Below are 17,255 nucleotides of genomic sequence, written 5' to 3' on the forward strand. Positions count from 1 at the left end.
CATAGTATAGGCAAATGTGATAGAGCCATTGTGCCTCAAGGTTAAAACCATTTTCATAACAATACTAAGATGTCATTTCTAATCCAGCAAGTATTGATAGATATCACTTATATAAACAGAAACTCTTTGGAGTGTGCTCAATAATTTTTAAGAGTGTAAAACAGGTCCTGAGACCAAAAAGTTTGAGAACTGATACTTTTTTTTTTAAAAATCACCTTGGCAGTAAATGACTTATGGATTGGACTGGGGAAAAAAAAAACAACTTAAAACTGAGGTAACGATCTAGAAGGCTGCTCCAGTGGTCCAAGTGTGAGTGAGGCAGGCATGAATTGGTGGAGTAACTAGTAAAGAGGGATATATCTGGAAGATATTGTGAAAGGAGAAATGACAGGAGTTAGCAATGGAGTGAGTATGAGGGGTAAGTGGGGAGTTGAAGATGCCACCAAGGTTACTGGGTGTATGGTAATGTCCTCAAAAATAATAGGCAGTTCAGTAAAGTTTGAGGGGGAAAATAATGAATTCTGTTTTGATCATCTGGAGTTTGAGATGCCATGAGATCTCATTTTGAGATACACGAAAGACAGTTGGTGATGAATGACAGAAGAAGTTCAGGTGAGAGATTAGGGCTACATGTATAAGTCTGGGAATCATCTGCATAGAGATGGTAACTGAACCCATAGGAACTTAAGGACATTCAGGAAAGGGTGACCAGCATGTTAAAGGACCCTGAGATTGATGTCATGCATTTGAGGAATGGTTAAACTACTGGGAATGTTTTGCCAAGACAAGGGAAGATTTAAGGGAGACACATTAGATGTCTGCAAGTGTTTGAAGGGCTAGTGTATAAATGAGGGTCATACTTGTTCAACAAACATACTAAGAGCAATGAGTAGGAATTCTGCAAAGAGTTCTAACAATTAAAAAAATTAACAAAATGGAACTGGCTCCCTGGGAGTGGAAGAATGAAGTGATGAAGTTCATCCCTTCCCTTCTTCAGATCTTAGTTTCTTCACCTGTAAAATGAAGGGGTTGACTAAATGATTGCTAAGGTCCCTTCTGGCACCATACTCTTTTGTGTCATGTACAAGCTCATTAATGCGTCTGTAATCATGTATTTATGCTGCTTCCAATTTCCATTGTGCCTGTTTTCTCTTTCATAAAACCAAAGGATATGTGGTTTCTATCATGGGACGCAGAAGACCCCTGCCAAATATCAACGCAAAGGATTACAGACTGAGGACTCAGGCAGAAAGACAAGCAGTAAACTTTGTGGTCCAAGGTAAAACAATGACCATTCATTCTTACTCCTTGAATTTCTCAGATCTGATCTAGTAAAACATAGATCAGTTAATTTCTTTGTGAGTTTGCTATTATATGCTACTTCTAGTAGTGCTTTGTAGTTCTTGGGATGTCTCTTAAAAGCCTACTTCATTTATCTTGTCAACAATTTCTAAAATGTAATATTTTAGTATCTTACAAAAATATTCAAACCAGTAGAAGTGAACTGCAGCAAACAATCAACAAGAGTTGAGTAATTTTCAGCTACTCTAGAAGTAAACCTCAGGGATTCTATCTCGTGATTATCTTTTACTGATCATTAATATTTGGCCACCTTAGTGAACTAATCTCTATAGCCTGAGATCATGATACTTAAGTGCCACATTATTGAGAGTCAGTAGCATCTAACAGGTGGAAGGAAAGACAATTGACTATGGAATATTTCAAGGGCAGCCCCAAAAGATTATGGCTAACTAACTACATCTTGAGAAATGTCAAACTCCTGCTGGAGAGTTGATGGCCTGAATGAAAACTGAGACATATTTCTTATACATGGCTAATGTGAAATTTTATTTTGCCTTACTATAAGTGTTCTTAACAGTTTTTTTTTCTGCTCTGTTAATAGGGAGTGAGAGAAGGAAGTGGGAGGGAGAAAGGGTTGATCTTTGTTGAAAATGAAATACAATTTTAATTTTTAAAAAATAAGCAGCATGAATCAGTAATTCCCAGAACCAAAGAAATGGCTGAATATTGATAAACCCCTGCAAGAACAATTAAACATTAAGTTGTGACCATTCACAAAAGTGGTACCTGCAGGCACTCTTAACACCTGCAATATACAATCCTAGTGACACAAGATGGGACAAGACATAAGGACATTTCAAAGCAATAAAACAAAGATGTTTGTTGAAAACACATCTCGTGAACCTCTAAAATGGGAATTCAGCTGGCTAGAATGTTAGAGTGTGCTATATACTTTTTTAGATGCCGACTGGTCCTCTTATTTAATGAGATAAAAGACCTTGCAGAATTCTCCTCTCCATTGACATATTAGGAAAGATGAAGATTTTCTAGAATAGAAAAAAATTAATTTAAGAAAGTTAGGAATACAAGTGTTATAAGAAAAAGGTAATTGAAACCAGGATCATGAGTATGGTTAGTAAAGGTTAAAAAGGAGAAAGGAAGAAGGAAACTTTGGGAGTTATCAACAGGAATGGAAGTAATCTCAAAAGGGAAGAAGCAGCTTCCTATATTAGAACAACAAGGGACTTCCACAAATGCCAGAGGCTCAAGGGGGACTAGTACTATATCAGTAGTTGGTGACAAAAGGGCATGTGTCCATGAGTAGTGGGCCATCTTCCTAGAAAGGCTGTATGTAGATATGACAGATTTATCAAATCAATGAAATGCCAGCATTACCACTGGTTCATTAGGGATAATTGCTACCAAGAAAAAAAAAGCATTTCCAGGGAATAGGAAACCCTATTTAATTAATTATTAATTAATTAGTCATGCAATTGAATTATTAATTTAATTAAATTATTAATTTTATTAATTAACACTATTTTATTAAATAATTAATTTATTTAAATTAAAAGTTATGACTTTTGAGAAGAGAAATAATAATTCCCATTTACATAACACCGTAAGGTTTACAAAATGCTTTTCCTAAAACATCCTTGTGAAGTAAGTAATACAACCATTTATTCTTATGTCCATTTTATTGCAAAAAAGACTGAGGCTTTGAGAGATTCTATGAAATCCTCATTGTTCCATACAATCAGTGGGAAGACTCAAACCCAGGTTTTCTGACTTAAAGTCGGAACTCTTTTCATTACATCACGCTGCCACTCAAACAGTAAGATGAGAAGTCAACTCTGTACATGATATTTTACAAAGTAACTGAAGACCCAAAACAATTTGTAAAACAATGTGGTACAGTGGCAAAAGCAGCAGTAAATTTAGAAGTTGGGAAGACCTGGCTCTTCTCCTTGCTACCTATGTGACTTTGGGCAGGCTGTTCCCTCTCTTTGAACTCCATTTCTGTATTGTGGAGATCACATTGACACATGATCAACTTCCCTTGGTTGCTGTGAGGAAAGCACTTTGTAAAGTGCTACTTTGTGTGTTCTGTTCTGGTGATGAAAGTGGTCTTTAAATACCTAAAGACTGTCATATGCAAGAGAAATCATAATCACAAGCATTTTGTGTGGTTCCAGAAGCATAAATAGAATGCCTGAGTGGCAGTGGCAGGAAGAGAGATTTCAACTCAATAAAAGGAAAAGGTTTCTAATAACAAAAGCTGTCCTGGAGTAGAATACTTTGAGAGAGACAGAGAGACAGAGATAGAGACAGAGACAGAAACAGACAGAGACAGAAACCGACAAACAGAGGCAGAGGGGAGAGGGAGACAAAGACAGAGACAAATATTCCTTTATCAGATAACTTAAAGCAGCTATTACTAAGAAAAGCAGGCTTGCAGCACTCTACAAACAGAAAACAGCACAAAGCTTGTCTGTGAGAATCTGATGAGGAAAGGGCTATGGTTGAGGTATGTGCAAAAGCTACACTCATAGTCTAGGAAAGATGTTTAAGAGATGGGCATGGAGAGTATGCTCTAACTTAACAGAATGTTGCATCAGCTGATGAGAGTTCAGGGATAAATGGCCTGGACTAGTCTGAGAATTGGGTTGTACTCAGCCGGGAAGGTGAAGGTGAGGAAGGAGCTAGAAGAGACTGATGGTCAGGGAGGAATGCTGCTTTGCCTCACTTGATATAAACCAAGATGCTCTTCCTTTTTAGGATCCGCTGCTGACCTCTGCAAAATGGCCATGATCAAGATATTTGCTTCAATTGCTTCTTCTCCAAAGCTGACGGCCAGGTTAGTGAATGACATGGACATTTATTTAGCTATTTCGGTTAAGGAAACAAGCTCCAGAGGTGCCTTTGCCATAATTCCTTAACCAAAGCAGAACAGCAGTAAGAGTACTGAATTTAGTGTTACAGGAGCTGGATCTAAATCCCAATTCTGCGATTTAATCTCTGTGTGACATTGGACAGTTCCTTAAATTCTCTAGGTCTTACATGTAAAGTAGCAGATTGCATTTGATGAGGTCCAAGGTGTCTCTGAACTCCATCATCTGATCCGATGATCCTGTGACTTTTCTATGCATCAATGTACATCTATAAAATAGGAACAATACCTGCACTATTGGCTTCATGGGGCAAATTGTGATTTCAATTAATCATGAATAAAAAGTACTATGTATTTCCATTCTTTCCACAAACATAAATTAAATATGTAAAGTACTCTGCTTTACAGACTTTTAAGAAATATCACATAAATCTCAGTTAATTTATCATTGCTTTAACTTCTCAAATATTGTTTTAGTCTTTCTTTAACAGGATTTTGTGTGACTATTTGAATGTATAATCTGTCATCTGTGAACCATACACCTTTTGAAATCAGAAGCTTAAACTGCTATTATTTTAAAATGTATTCTGTGTGCCTAGTTTTGAAATCTCAATTTTAAGATCAATATAGTCATCATTGACACAAGCCTAAATACTGGTTCCTAAGGCAAACCTAGAAATAGTCTAATGTGCATCACAGATTTGAGGACAGCCCATTTTAAAGGGTTCAAATCAATTAGGATTCCATGGACTAAATGCTAGAAAGTCAAACCAGGTGGGAAAACTTTCAATGAAACATTGCTTTTGAGGAGCAAAAAATGAAGCTCTTCTTATCTTTTTAAGAGATTGATGATTTATGGTCAAAGAATAACTAGAGAATATTATGAAATGAAAAATGGATAATTTTGATTATATTAAATTAAAAAGGTTTTACACAAACAAAATCAATGCAACTAAGATTAGAAGGGAAGCAGGAAGCTGGAGAAAAAAAATTTAATAGCCAGTGTTTCTGACAAAGGCATCATTTCTAGAATATATATAGATAATGGACTCAAATTTTAAGAATAAAAGCCATTCCCCAATGATAAATGGCCAAAGGATATGAACAGACAATTTTCAGATGAAGAAATTAAAATCAATTCTAGTCATATGGAAAAATGTTCTAAATCACTATTGTTTAAAGAAATTCAAATTAAGACAGCTCTGAGGTACCTCTTCACACCTCTCAGTTTGGGTAAGATGACAGAAAAGATAATGATTAATTTTGGAGGGGATTAGGGAAAACTAAGATATTAATGCATTGTTGATGGAGGAGTGAAATGGAAAAATAGTTGCAAAAATATAACTGACCATAAAATAGAAAAAATAATCCTATTTTGGAAAAATATATATACATAAACACATTTATATGTATAATCTTTGTTAAATGATGACCTTCTCTAGTGCTGGTTGGATATGGAGGGAGGAAGAGAGGCACTTCAGAACTTAAATTTAACCAAAAAAATTAAATTTTTAAAAAGCAAGCACTTACAACAACTCTGGGAGATGGGTGCTGTTATTTCATTTTCCCTGAGGTAAATAGAAGTGAAGTCACATAACTAATAAATTTCTGAGACCTACATTTTTAGATTTCCTCATCCATGCATTTCCTAGCATTTTTTTCTACCCTAGTACTTTTTTGTTTTATTGGTCAGTCATTTCTATATATGTATGTGTGCATAAATAAAATATGCACACATATATTTGTGTATATATATATGTGTGTGTGTGTGCATTGTATATATATGTGTACATTGTATGTATATATGTATGTAGATATTTTGTAGATAGATATATAGTATAGATAGATGTTGTAGATAGACATTGAATACATGGTTAGTATTAAATGGAGTAATTATTAAAAGTTATGCCGACTCAGTGACCCAAGCTCTGTTGAGGGAGGGTCTGTTGAGAAAAGCATTACCAGTCTGCATCTTTTGTATTACTTACATTCAGCACATACCCCCTACCTGTTAAAACATCATGCTCCTGCTGCCTTGGGGAGGAGCTGAGGCATAATGTTATTCAGTAATTTTGGTCATATCTAACTTTTCATGATCCTATCTAGATTTTCTTGGCAAAGATTCTGGAGTGGTTCACCATTTCCTTCTCCAGTTCATTTTACAGATGAAGAAACTGAGGTAAACAGGGATAAGTGATTTGCCCAGGGTCACACAGCTAGTAAGGGTCTGAGGCCAGATTGAAACTCCCTGACTCCAAGCTTGGCGTTCTATCCACTGTGTACCTAGCTGCCCTTGAGATGTAATGGCCCACCCCTTTTTTGCTGATATGGACCTCTCTAAATTGTCTTTCTCTCATTACAAAAATTATCAATAAAAGCAGGCTCCATCTTGAATCTCTTCCTGATTTCTAGCGATTAGCCGATCAACATGTTGCTAACTTGACATGTTTTAGAGCCTGTTTTGTTATCTCTAAAATGAGAGTATTAGATAAGATGCTCTTTAAGTTTTTTTACAGCAGAGGGGTCAAATGAGAACCAGATTAAAATGTAATTAGGAATTACTTAACAAAAGGTAAAAATACAATGCAACATATCATTTAATTCAATGACAATCATTCAATTGTTGTAATAATCATAATTATTAATCATTCTTAGATAATGTTCATTTAATTTATGGTTTTCTAAGTCAATAGATAGCCCTCAGGAATCCATTTCAATGTGAGTTTGACCCCCATGCCTTACAGATTTGAATGCTGTGGTGTTCTAAGCATGTCTGCAATCTAAATTATTAGTCTGAATGATGCCCAAGGCCATGGGGGAAAGTTCATCTAACAGCTTTGTGTGGCAACAGGTCACAGATACATTCTGACCCATCATTACATGTCATATACAAACTTTTGAGAATCACAAAATATACAAGAGAAATTGATGATCTTAAAGTCACAGAACTGTAAGATCAGTTTGGAGCTGGAGGGGACTTTTGTATTTGAATTTACTTATTTTACAGATGAAAAAACAAAGACCCAAAGAGGGGCAGTGTCTCTCCAGCTCATAAACCACAAGGAAGTGGCTGAACTGAGATTCAGACCTTGGCCTTTTGATTCCAGGGCCAGGGATGCTTTCCACACCATCTTGCTGCCTCCCAAATCTCTGCTCCATCTTCCCAAACCGGCACTGCCATGAAACTCCCTGGATGCTGAGCTGGGCTTCTTATGACCTAGTTGCAACGAGTAATGTTTCCGGACTAAAGCCGAAATGAAATCTTAGCAAGTTGTGTTGGAGGTTTAGACTTTACTTAAGCTGAAAATCTCAGCCCTGAGGCTGGTGAGGTTCTGGGGATCACTTTCACTTTAACAGATAAGATTCAATTGGAACCTTAGACTTATTGGAAATTTCATTCCTCATTCAGATGATTCTAATTGCATGACTGGAAATTTTCCATCCATGAAGACAAGTCCCTAATTAGTGTCGACTTTGCTAGGGCACTTTTAGACAAATCCTCAGCCCATGGCTTAAATCTTCTCATGACTTGCTTAGTCTGGAAGCGCTCAATAGCTGAGTCTTGACCTATAAAACTAATCATAAGCAGACTAATCTCCCTATGAGGGAGCTGACTCTGGCCTGATCATGGAAGCCTAGAGTCTAGAGCTGGAAGGGACCCCAGAAATCATTGAGCCTGACCTCTCATTTTCCAGAGGCCTAAGAAAGAGGAAGGGACTTGTTTAGACTTGGGAGAGAAGCTGAGCTAGGACTCAAACTGTGGAATAGTGACTCCACGCCCTGGGCTCTTTCCACTGTGCTAACCATGTCGGTTAAGGAGCAGAGAAGTGGAATGGAATTAAATAGTCCTAAGTGTGAGCTCTTGGAAATCCACAAAAACTCTGAGATGGGGAGCTGGCAGATTTCCAAAGGTTTCATTTTCCTTTGCAGAAAGGGGAAAATGCCTGAAAGTTATCTACTGTAACTCTCTTATCTAATCTCCTGCATGAACAGAGATAGAATTGTGAGATTTTAATCACCAGAGAACCAACGTCACAATTTGTGAAATTTGCTTCTGATATTATCCCTTGTTCTCATGTCTTGGACAATGTAAGCTGTAATGATGAGAAAAACTCACTAAATGAATGTTTTTCAATTCATGGATATGTTTATATACATGTGAGCTTCTTTTCCAAAGTTGTTATTGGACATTTGAGTTTCCTAGCTTCTCACAAGATTTAAAGCTGCAAGGGATCCCTCTATAATTGTGAATAATTAAGACTCAGCTATATTTTAAGTTAAAAATAAAATGTCTTTTTGAAATCAGTCATCAGTGAAAGAAGAGAATGTAAAAGAAATCTTTTTTTAAACCCTGGGAATAGAATTTTCCTTTCTTCTTAAAAAACAAGTTAGTTCACTCATTAAAAATGAGAATGAAAATCAACTTGATAAAATCTTCCTAAAAGCAAAAATACAGCAGTTTTTACTTCCCCGTGAGAATTACCTGCGTCCAGAAACTTCTGTACCTCCTGTGCTTGGCTGTATGCCATAATAGAAAGAGAAAATTAGTCTGAGTCTAAGGTCCTGGATTTGAATCTCATCAGGAACTATTGCTTCTTACTTATATCCTAGAATCCAACTTCGAAAAACTAGAAGGGATTTTAGGGTCCATCTATTGCAAACCCTTATTGATAGGTAAAGTGGCCAGGTCAAAGTCTCATGGCTAACAAATGTCAGGACTGAAATATGCTAACTCAAATCAACATCCTTTCCACTATATTATTCTATATAACTTCTCTCTAGGCCTCAGTTGCCCATTTTCAAAATAAGATAGTTGAACTAGATAATTTCTGAAGTCCTTTCTAACTCTAAGTGTTATGACCTGATATATCTGGGGGGAAAAAACCAATATAAAACAGATTGTACTTTGACTTCTGATACCTGCACAGGTTAGCTTTTCCTGAAGGAGTTCACATGCAATTTGGGAAATTTCCATAGCATTCTGCATCATCCAGCGCTTCCGGGAGAAAAAGCAAAACAGGTCCCTACTTGCCGAGAGGATACAGGCACTCAAAAATGCTAAAGTCTTGCAAATCAATCTGTTTTAGTCATCTTTATCACTCCCAGCCACAGGATCATCTTAGCTGGAAGTGTTCCATTGTGAACTGCGGACCTTTGTGGGAAAACAAGGCAGCCACAACAGCAAGGAAATGATGGTAACCAGAACATAAAATCTACACTTTAGATATGCCTAAAATTGCAATTCATGAAAGTTGGAACAGACCTCAGGGGTCAGCTCATGTAACTCATACCTGCAAAGCACTTTCTCTATCTCTGCCTGCTTGTTCCATCCCTGGAGAGCGCCAATGATTAAAAATTTTTCCCTAAAAATGATGTCCCTTACATCAAACTAAAATCTGCCTCTTTGCAACTTCTCTGCATTTCTCTTATTCTGTCCTCTGGGACTAAATGAAAAATCCCTCTTCCCTTTGACAGCTCTTTAAATGCTTGAATAGAACTCTCATATTGCCAAAAAGTCTTGTCTTCTTCGAGCTGAACAATTCAATTGAAACATGTATCACAGTGAGAAGGTAATTAAAGAAAATGCCATCATCGGACTTAACTGAACAGAATCAAGAAAACACTATACACAGGAACAGCAATATCGTCGGTGATCAACTTGAAAGACTTAGCTATTCTGATCAAAACAATGACCCAGACAATTCCAAAGAACTCATGATGAAAAATGCTATCCACTTCCAGAGAAAGAAGCAATTTTTTTTCATTTTCTTTATTTTAATTAATTTTAGGCAACATGGTTAATATGGAAATATTTTGCACAATTTCACATGTATAATTGATATTGTAAATCTTGCTTTCTCAATTAGTGGGGGAGGAAAGAGAGAATTCAAAACTTAAATTTTTTAAATGAATGTTAAAAATCATAAATTTAGAATGGAAAGGGGAGAAAATGGCATCTTTCAAGATGAGTTATCTCTCACATGTAATTGTGATGAGGAAACCCTAAAGATGTGATAAAAACCATCCTGCAAAATTTTCCACCAAATACCCTGTATAGTCATGGTTGACATATACATTAAAATCCTGGTCAACTCCTATTACAACTGAAAGCTTAATAGCTTAAAGAGTTACATAACCTAATTCCTAACTCGTTTTTTTCACAAGCCACTAATCTTGAGTTTTGTATTTTATTGTTGTTTTTTTAAGTATTATAGTCACTTATATTAGGGGGTCAGATGACACAGTAGGAGGAGAGCTGGACTTCAAATCAAAAACTGAATTCAAATCCTTTCTTTTGTCTTTAGTCTTAATCAATAATAGGAAATTGAGTATCAGAAAGATAAATTAGCCACTGGCCACACAAGCTAAAGTAAATATCAGAAGCAGTCCAACTCAAAGAGAGTTAATTGAGATCATGGAGTCAAAGTCAGAAGCCTTGATCTGCAGGATGGTTTAGTGGTTTAGATATTATGGCCATGAGCAAGTCATTGCTATCTGTAAGCCTTAGTTTCCTCTGCTGTCAAATGAAAGAATTAAAAGGAAATATGAAAGATTTGTAAGAAATGATGCAGAGCCAAGAGAGCAGAAACCAAGAGAACCACATGTACAATTACTCCTCAGCCCTTGTATGATTACAGAGTACTTTACATACGGTTTTCCAGTAATCTTTACAGAAATCTTTCAAAGTCAGTGCTACTAATAGCTTTAATTTTACAGATGAAGAAACAGAAGCTAAGAGTCATCAGATGACTTGCTAAGTGTCTGAGGCGAGATTTAAATTCAGTTCTTGACTTGAAATCCAGCTCTCCATTTACTCTGTCATCTAGCCATCTTAATATAAGTTATTACAATATTAAAAACAAACAACCCTCCCCCCAAAACAAACAAACAAAATCCTAAACTTATATTAATCATAGTGAACAATCTCGGTTCCAAAGAAATAAACATATGATCTGCATCTCTCTTCTCAGTAGACTTAGTTGTTCTGTTGATCAATTTGTTTTAACTTTTTTCCTTTCATACAAGGAAGAGTTTGAGAAAGATTGGAGAAAGGCAATTAGGATACTGAAAAATGACTATGAGATCAAAACAAATATGCATAATTCTAATAGGGAAAAATAATAAAATGAAAAAATTAGACAGTGTGATCCTTGGAGTCCCCAAACCATAACACAACTCTCGTAGATCCCTGTTCTTGGTCAAAGGAAGACCTGGATGAGAGTGTAATTCTTTGTTGCTGTTAAGACATTTCAGTTGTGTCTAACTCTCCATGAACCCATTTGGAGTTTTCTGAGACTGAACTCAGTGCAAATCCTCCCTACTCCCACTAGAGACATTTTCTGTTCAATGGTAATGAACTGACCTCAGCTCAAGCCCCAGCCCCACTAATGATTATCTGTGAGACCCTAGGCATGGTGCTAAGGTTCTTTTTCTATAAAATAAATATAATATTTACACTATCTATCTCAAAGGAAAATTGTAGGAAAAACAGACAAACAATTTTTAAAGTAGTATGGGGACACAAGAAGTTTTTAAAAAAAGAATTAGAAAATAGGTAACAAGCATAAGTAACTGTGTCAGGACAATGTAGGAGGGGAAATAGAATTAAGAAAGAGTAGACTCCCAAGTATAGTACATGCACATGTACTATAGGCAGGCAGGGTCAAAAGAAGGAAGCTGTCACAGAATCAATCAAACACCAAACATTTATTAAGGGCTTATCATGGGCCAGGCAGTCAGCTCAGCATAGGGATAATAAGAAAAGAAAAGAAAAATCCTTTGCCCTCAAGAAGCCCCCACTCCAATGAGGGAAACATTAAATAACTAGATACAAAATTAATCCCGAGTAGATGGAAAATTGTCTTAGAGAAGAAGGCTAGAGGGACCATAAAAGGCCAGCCAGATTCTGAAAGACAAAAGCTGAAGGTGAAGGGGAGTGCAGTTTAGATGGATCTTCTAATGCATGGAAGGAAGCTGCTAAGTCTCCGAATTCTGAAAAAAAAAATGGAAAGAGGCTTGGCTGTGAAGAACTTTAAAGGTTAAAATAGAGTAGTTTATATTTTATCCTAGAGAGAATAGGGACTCCTTGGACTGTATGGTGTGGGGAGGATGGGAAAGGGTTGACATGATTAAACCAGTGCTTCAGAAAACACTAACAATTGTGTGGAGCGTGGATTAGAAAGCTGTGGCAATTGTCTGAACCAAAAGTGGTGATTTGTTGGAATGAGAGTGTGGTGGGGTGGAAGCAGAATAAGGCAGATGAATTCCAGAAATGTAGAAGTACAATTGAGAAGATTTGGGAAATGATTGGGACATAAGAGATGAGAGTAGTATCATTTCATTAGATTGTATCACCTACCCATGAGTTTGCAGTATTTTTCTACTTATTTAGATCTGTCTTTATCTGTGTAAAGAGTATTTTGTAATTGTGTTCATATAGTTTTGTGTGTTTTGACAAGTAGACTCCCAAGTATTTTATACTATTAAAGCTATTTTAAATAGAGTCTCTCTTTCCACATCTTCCTGTTGGATTTTGTTAGCAACATACAGAAATGCTAATAATTTGAGTGGAGTGATTTTTGTATCCTCCAACCTTTCTGAAATTGTTAATTGTTTCATTTAATTTTTAATTGCCTCTTATTAAGATTAAAATCTTAATAATAAACAATATTATGTGCAAAAAAATGATAATTTTGATTGCTCCTTGCCTATGCTTATTTCTTTAATTTCTTTTTCTTGTCTTATTGCTATAACTAATTTCTGATTTCTAGGGTTTTTTGCTACATGCTTAATTTGTTAATCTGCTATTTCTCTCTTTTATAGATAAAGGTGTTTGGAGTTATAAATAATCTGCCTGATTACTACTTTGACTTCATCTCATAAAGTTTGTTATTTTGGTTTATTATTGTCATAACCTTTAATGAAATTATTATTGCTATGATCTATTCTTTGAACTCATTTTTTAAGATTAAGTTGTTTCATTTCTAGTTAATTTTAAATCTTTGTTTCAAAGGCCTTTTGTTGGATATAATTTGATCATACTATGGCCAGTAAAAGAAGCATTTAATATTTCTGATTTTCTATACTTGTTGGTGAAGTTTATATGCTCTAATACACAGTCAGTTTTGTTGCAGTGCTATTCACAGCAAAGAAATAGTTTTATTCCTTTCTGTTCCCATTCAGTATTAAAATTTTAAATTCTATGCGTTTCTTGCATTTTTGATTTGTTTTGGTTAGATTTTTCTGGGTCTAAAAGAATTGAGTTCCTGAACTGTTATAGTTCTATTATTTGTTTCCCACTAAAACTTGTTTAAATTTAAAGAATTTAGATACACACAATTTGGTAGATAAATGTTTAGTGCTGATATTAATTCATTGTCTATGGTATCTTTCAGCAAAATGTAGATTTCCTGTTTTCTGTTTTAATTAGGTCTGGTTTTGCTTTTCCCTGTGTCTAAGATTGTGATCGCTACCCCTGCTTTTTTTTTTTTTTACTTTAGTTAAAGCATAATAGATTCTGTTAGGTCCCTTATTTCAACTCTATATACATCTTTCTGTTCTAAGTGTGTTTCTTGTAAACAACAAATTGTTGAATTCTGATTTCTAATCCATTCTGATGTCTCACAATCAAATCTGTGGTTGCTAACTATTTCCTTCCATTTTCTTATATTTGTTTTCTACCCTTCTTTAAAAGTTGTTTTCATTTTGTTTTTTGATTAATCTCTCCTTTAAAGAAACTTTCTTATTTTGTCTCTCCTTTCTTTTAACTCCTTTCCCTCCTTATTTCTTGTTGGATAAAATATATTTCTGTACTCAATAGTATTTGTATGTGTATGTATATTCTCCTCTCCTTTGATGAGTTTAGATAAAACTTAGATAAGAAGACTTGCTTCTCCTTGCCAATACTATTTCTTTATTGTTTAGACTTTTATTTGGATATCCCATTTATTTGAGATAATTTTTCCCACAATTCCTCTCCTTTTATCTCTCTCCCAGTGTATTTCTCTTTTATTCTCTTCCCATTCTTCTTTTAAAATCATCAAAACATAATAGAATCATTCCCTATCTAATTAGAATTCTTCTATGATTCTTAATGATGATAAAGCTCTAAGGGGATACATGTATCATCTCCCCATCATAGAACATAAATAATTTAACCTTGTTTCTTTAGGTCCTTAAGATTGCTTACTCACATTTACCTTTTTATGCTTCTCTTAACTCCTATGTTTATATATCAGATTTTCTACTCAGCTCTGGTTTTTTCACCAGCATAGCTTAGAAGGCTCCTATTTTATTAAAAATCCATTTTTCCCTTTTAACATTTTATATGTGGTTTCTCTATTAAGTTATTCTTGGTTGTAAGGCTGCGTCTTTCACCTTCTGGAATATCATATTCTAAGCTCTCTCCTCCTTTATAATTATGAATAGTAAATCATATAATTACTTCTGGCACCTTTTCTTTGACCTAAGAGCTCTGGATTTTGTCTATAATAATCCTTGGTGTTTTTATTTTGGTGTTTATTTGATGGATTCTTGCTATGATAGATTCTTTTTTCTGCTGCTTTGTTTGGCGTCAATTCTCCATCATCATTATCATCATTCCTTCCCCTTATGAAAAACTGCATATACATAGGCAAATCTTTTAAGATTTTTTGAATTATGACGTCTAGTAATGACTTTCTGGTAGTCTGGTGATTCTTTAATTTTATCTCCTCATTCTGTTTTCTAGGTCAGTTGCTTTAACTGTGAGATATCTCATATTTTCTTCTATTCTTTCACTCTTTGGATTTTACTTTAATATTTCTTGGTGTCTCATGGAGTCATTAGCTTCTATTTAATCAATTCTAATTTTAGGAGAGGGGAAAAGGAGCAACCTAGGGACCAGTGGATCACAGCAATAAGACTGAACCAAAACTCAGACCCACATACACATATACATATGTATAGGTATATAGACAGAGAGAACTCAGATAAGCAAAGATTGTGAGGTGAATTTTTGGTGGCAGAATATTTGGAAATGTCAAATGGGAAATAACTATACCAACTTGTGTTAGTAAACTCACTATGTTTAGGGTCATGGGAGAAGAACGACTCTTTACTGGAGGGGGTGGCAATGGAGAACTAGGTTTCCATGAGTTAAATCAGATATAAACATTATGAAAAGAATAGTCAGGGATGAAAGAATAATTAAGTGGGAGTTCCAGAATTCACAATAAAAAAGAAAGTCAGAGAAAGAAAGACACTAGAGAATTACAGAATTGATGTGGACGGTGACAAATGTATGTGGAAAGGAGTTGGGGGGGGATTGCACCCATTGGTAACATAGAGTCTGAATCCCTGGGATTGGCAGAGCAGGTGGTAGAAATGTGCTGGTCACAAAAACCAGTTGGTTAGACCCTAAACGATGGAGGTTCTGATAAAGGGCCTGACCTGAAGTCAAGAAGATGAATCTCAGACACTTCCTGGATGTGTGACCCAGAGCACATCAACCCTGTTTGTCTCAGGTTCATCTTCTGTGAAATGAGGTTCAGAAGAAAATGACAAACCACTCCAGTATCTTTACCATGAAGTCAGATACAACTGAAAAATGACTGACCAACAAAATCATGGGAGTTACATTTTAGGAAACAAATTGGAGGGCCCCCAAAGGAGAGTCTCAGGATTCTGCTATACATAGCAAAGGGCAATATGAAGGACCTGGGGATGTTCAGCCTGAAAAAGGAAAGGCAGTGGAGACATGATAGCTGTCAAACAAAAGTGATGTGGACAAAAGTGGAAGAGTCTGGCAAGAATGGCAGATATTTTAGAAAGGCATATTTAAGCTTGATATAAGACAAATCCCACTAATAATTAGAGTCATCTAAAAGCAGAATAGATGGTCTTATAAACTAGTGAACTCCCCATCACTGGAGGTCTGCAAGCAGAGACTGGACAGCCACTTGGACAATCGATACAGGTCAGACGTGAAATGTGGTCCTTTCCCATTCTGAGACTCTGTGATTCTGTGCACGCTAACAGTAGTAAAAGAAGATCTTGCAGCTCTGGGATTTGCAGGCTTCTCTCAACCAGGGGAGAGAAAACCAATTCAGTGATTAATTTCCTCCCAGTGAAAATGATTAGTTTTCCTCCATCTGTTTTCACCTTCTACAAACTGCTCTGATCTTTCTTCCATTTCTCTTTATTTCCTGTGCCCCAGTTTTCAATTAGAAATATGCTAATCCGTTTCACCAGGCCTCTAGTTGTGATGTGTAAGTGACTAACAATTTGAACTCTATTCTTAGATCCTAGTCACAACAGCAGTTCTGAATTTCACAATGTAATTTCAAGAAGTGTGAAAGTCGCCTCCCCCAGCTATTTTTCCCAAATCTGCAAAAACTCTCAAGTCTCTATTCTGTTTGAACCATTTAAAAAATAATTCACCTGGGAAGACTGTGACATAATACAGAGATCACACCATAGGTTTCCAATGGAAAGTAAAAAAGTAAAGAACAGACAGTCTAAATGTCCCAGGTTTTTAAGAAGGAGATGACCATCCAGATGGATATCTGGTTTCTTTAAGGTCACAAGAGCCAAGCATTTAGCCCACAGAGAATAGTACACAGTTCTACACGTCCAAACATGCTGACTTGTAAGAACTGTAACAAAAAAATGTTAGATTGTAAATCACATGCATGTTTCATTTTTCATGTATTATACCTAATAACTATAAAGGGTAATTAATAATAGTTAAGTAAAACAATCTGAACATAGATGATTTAATGATGAGACATTCAAAAGAATAGATCAGTGATTCTCCCCAGTTCATCCAAAAAAGCATTTTATCAGCTACATCCCAAAAGCCTAATTAATTATGACAAAAACAAACAGGATCCAAACTAGGATGTAAACTTAAATAATCCAATTTCTACTGGAGAAAAGTTTAGGGGTTTTCCAAGTGGGGAGAGGGAAAGAATAAGTTTTAGTCCAGTTGGGAGGGGGATGATTCTGTCTTTATTCATAAAATAAAAATTTTAATTAGTTCCACCTAAATGTATGCAATAGATGCCTTCTATGATTTAGTTTC

General features: G+C 35.7%; 1 protein-coding gene across 1 annotated transcript in view; it reads left to right on the forward strand.

Annotated features, from left to right (window-relative positions):
• The window catches only part of POLN (DNA polymerase nu), a 331,195-nt gene that overhangs the window by 279,387 nt on the left and 34,553 nt on the right, over nucleotides 1-17,255 (forward strand). Inside the window, exons 21-22 of the mRNA XM_051966741.1 lie at nucleotides 1,169-1,279; nucleotides 4,081-4,159. Of these exons, the coding sequence (XP_051822701.1) occupies nucleotides 1,169-1,279; nucleotides 4,081-4,159 (190 nt within the window). The remainder of the gene's footprint in view (nucleotides 1-1,168; nucleotides 1,280-4,080; nucleotides 4,160-17,255) is intronic.

Source organism: Antechinus flavipes, chromosome 6 (assembly GCF_016432865.1).
Source record: "Antechinus flavipes isolate AdamAnt ecotype Samford, QLD, Australia chromosome 6, AdamAnt_v2, whole genome shotgun sequence".
NCBI lineage: Eukaryota > Metazoa > Chordata > Mammalia > Dasyuromorphia > Dasyuridae > Antechinus > Antechinus flavipes.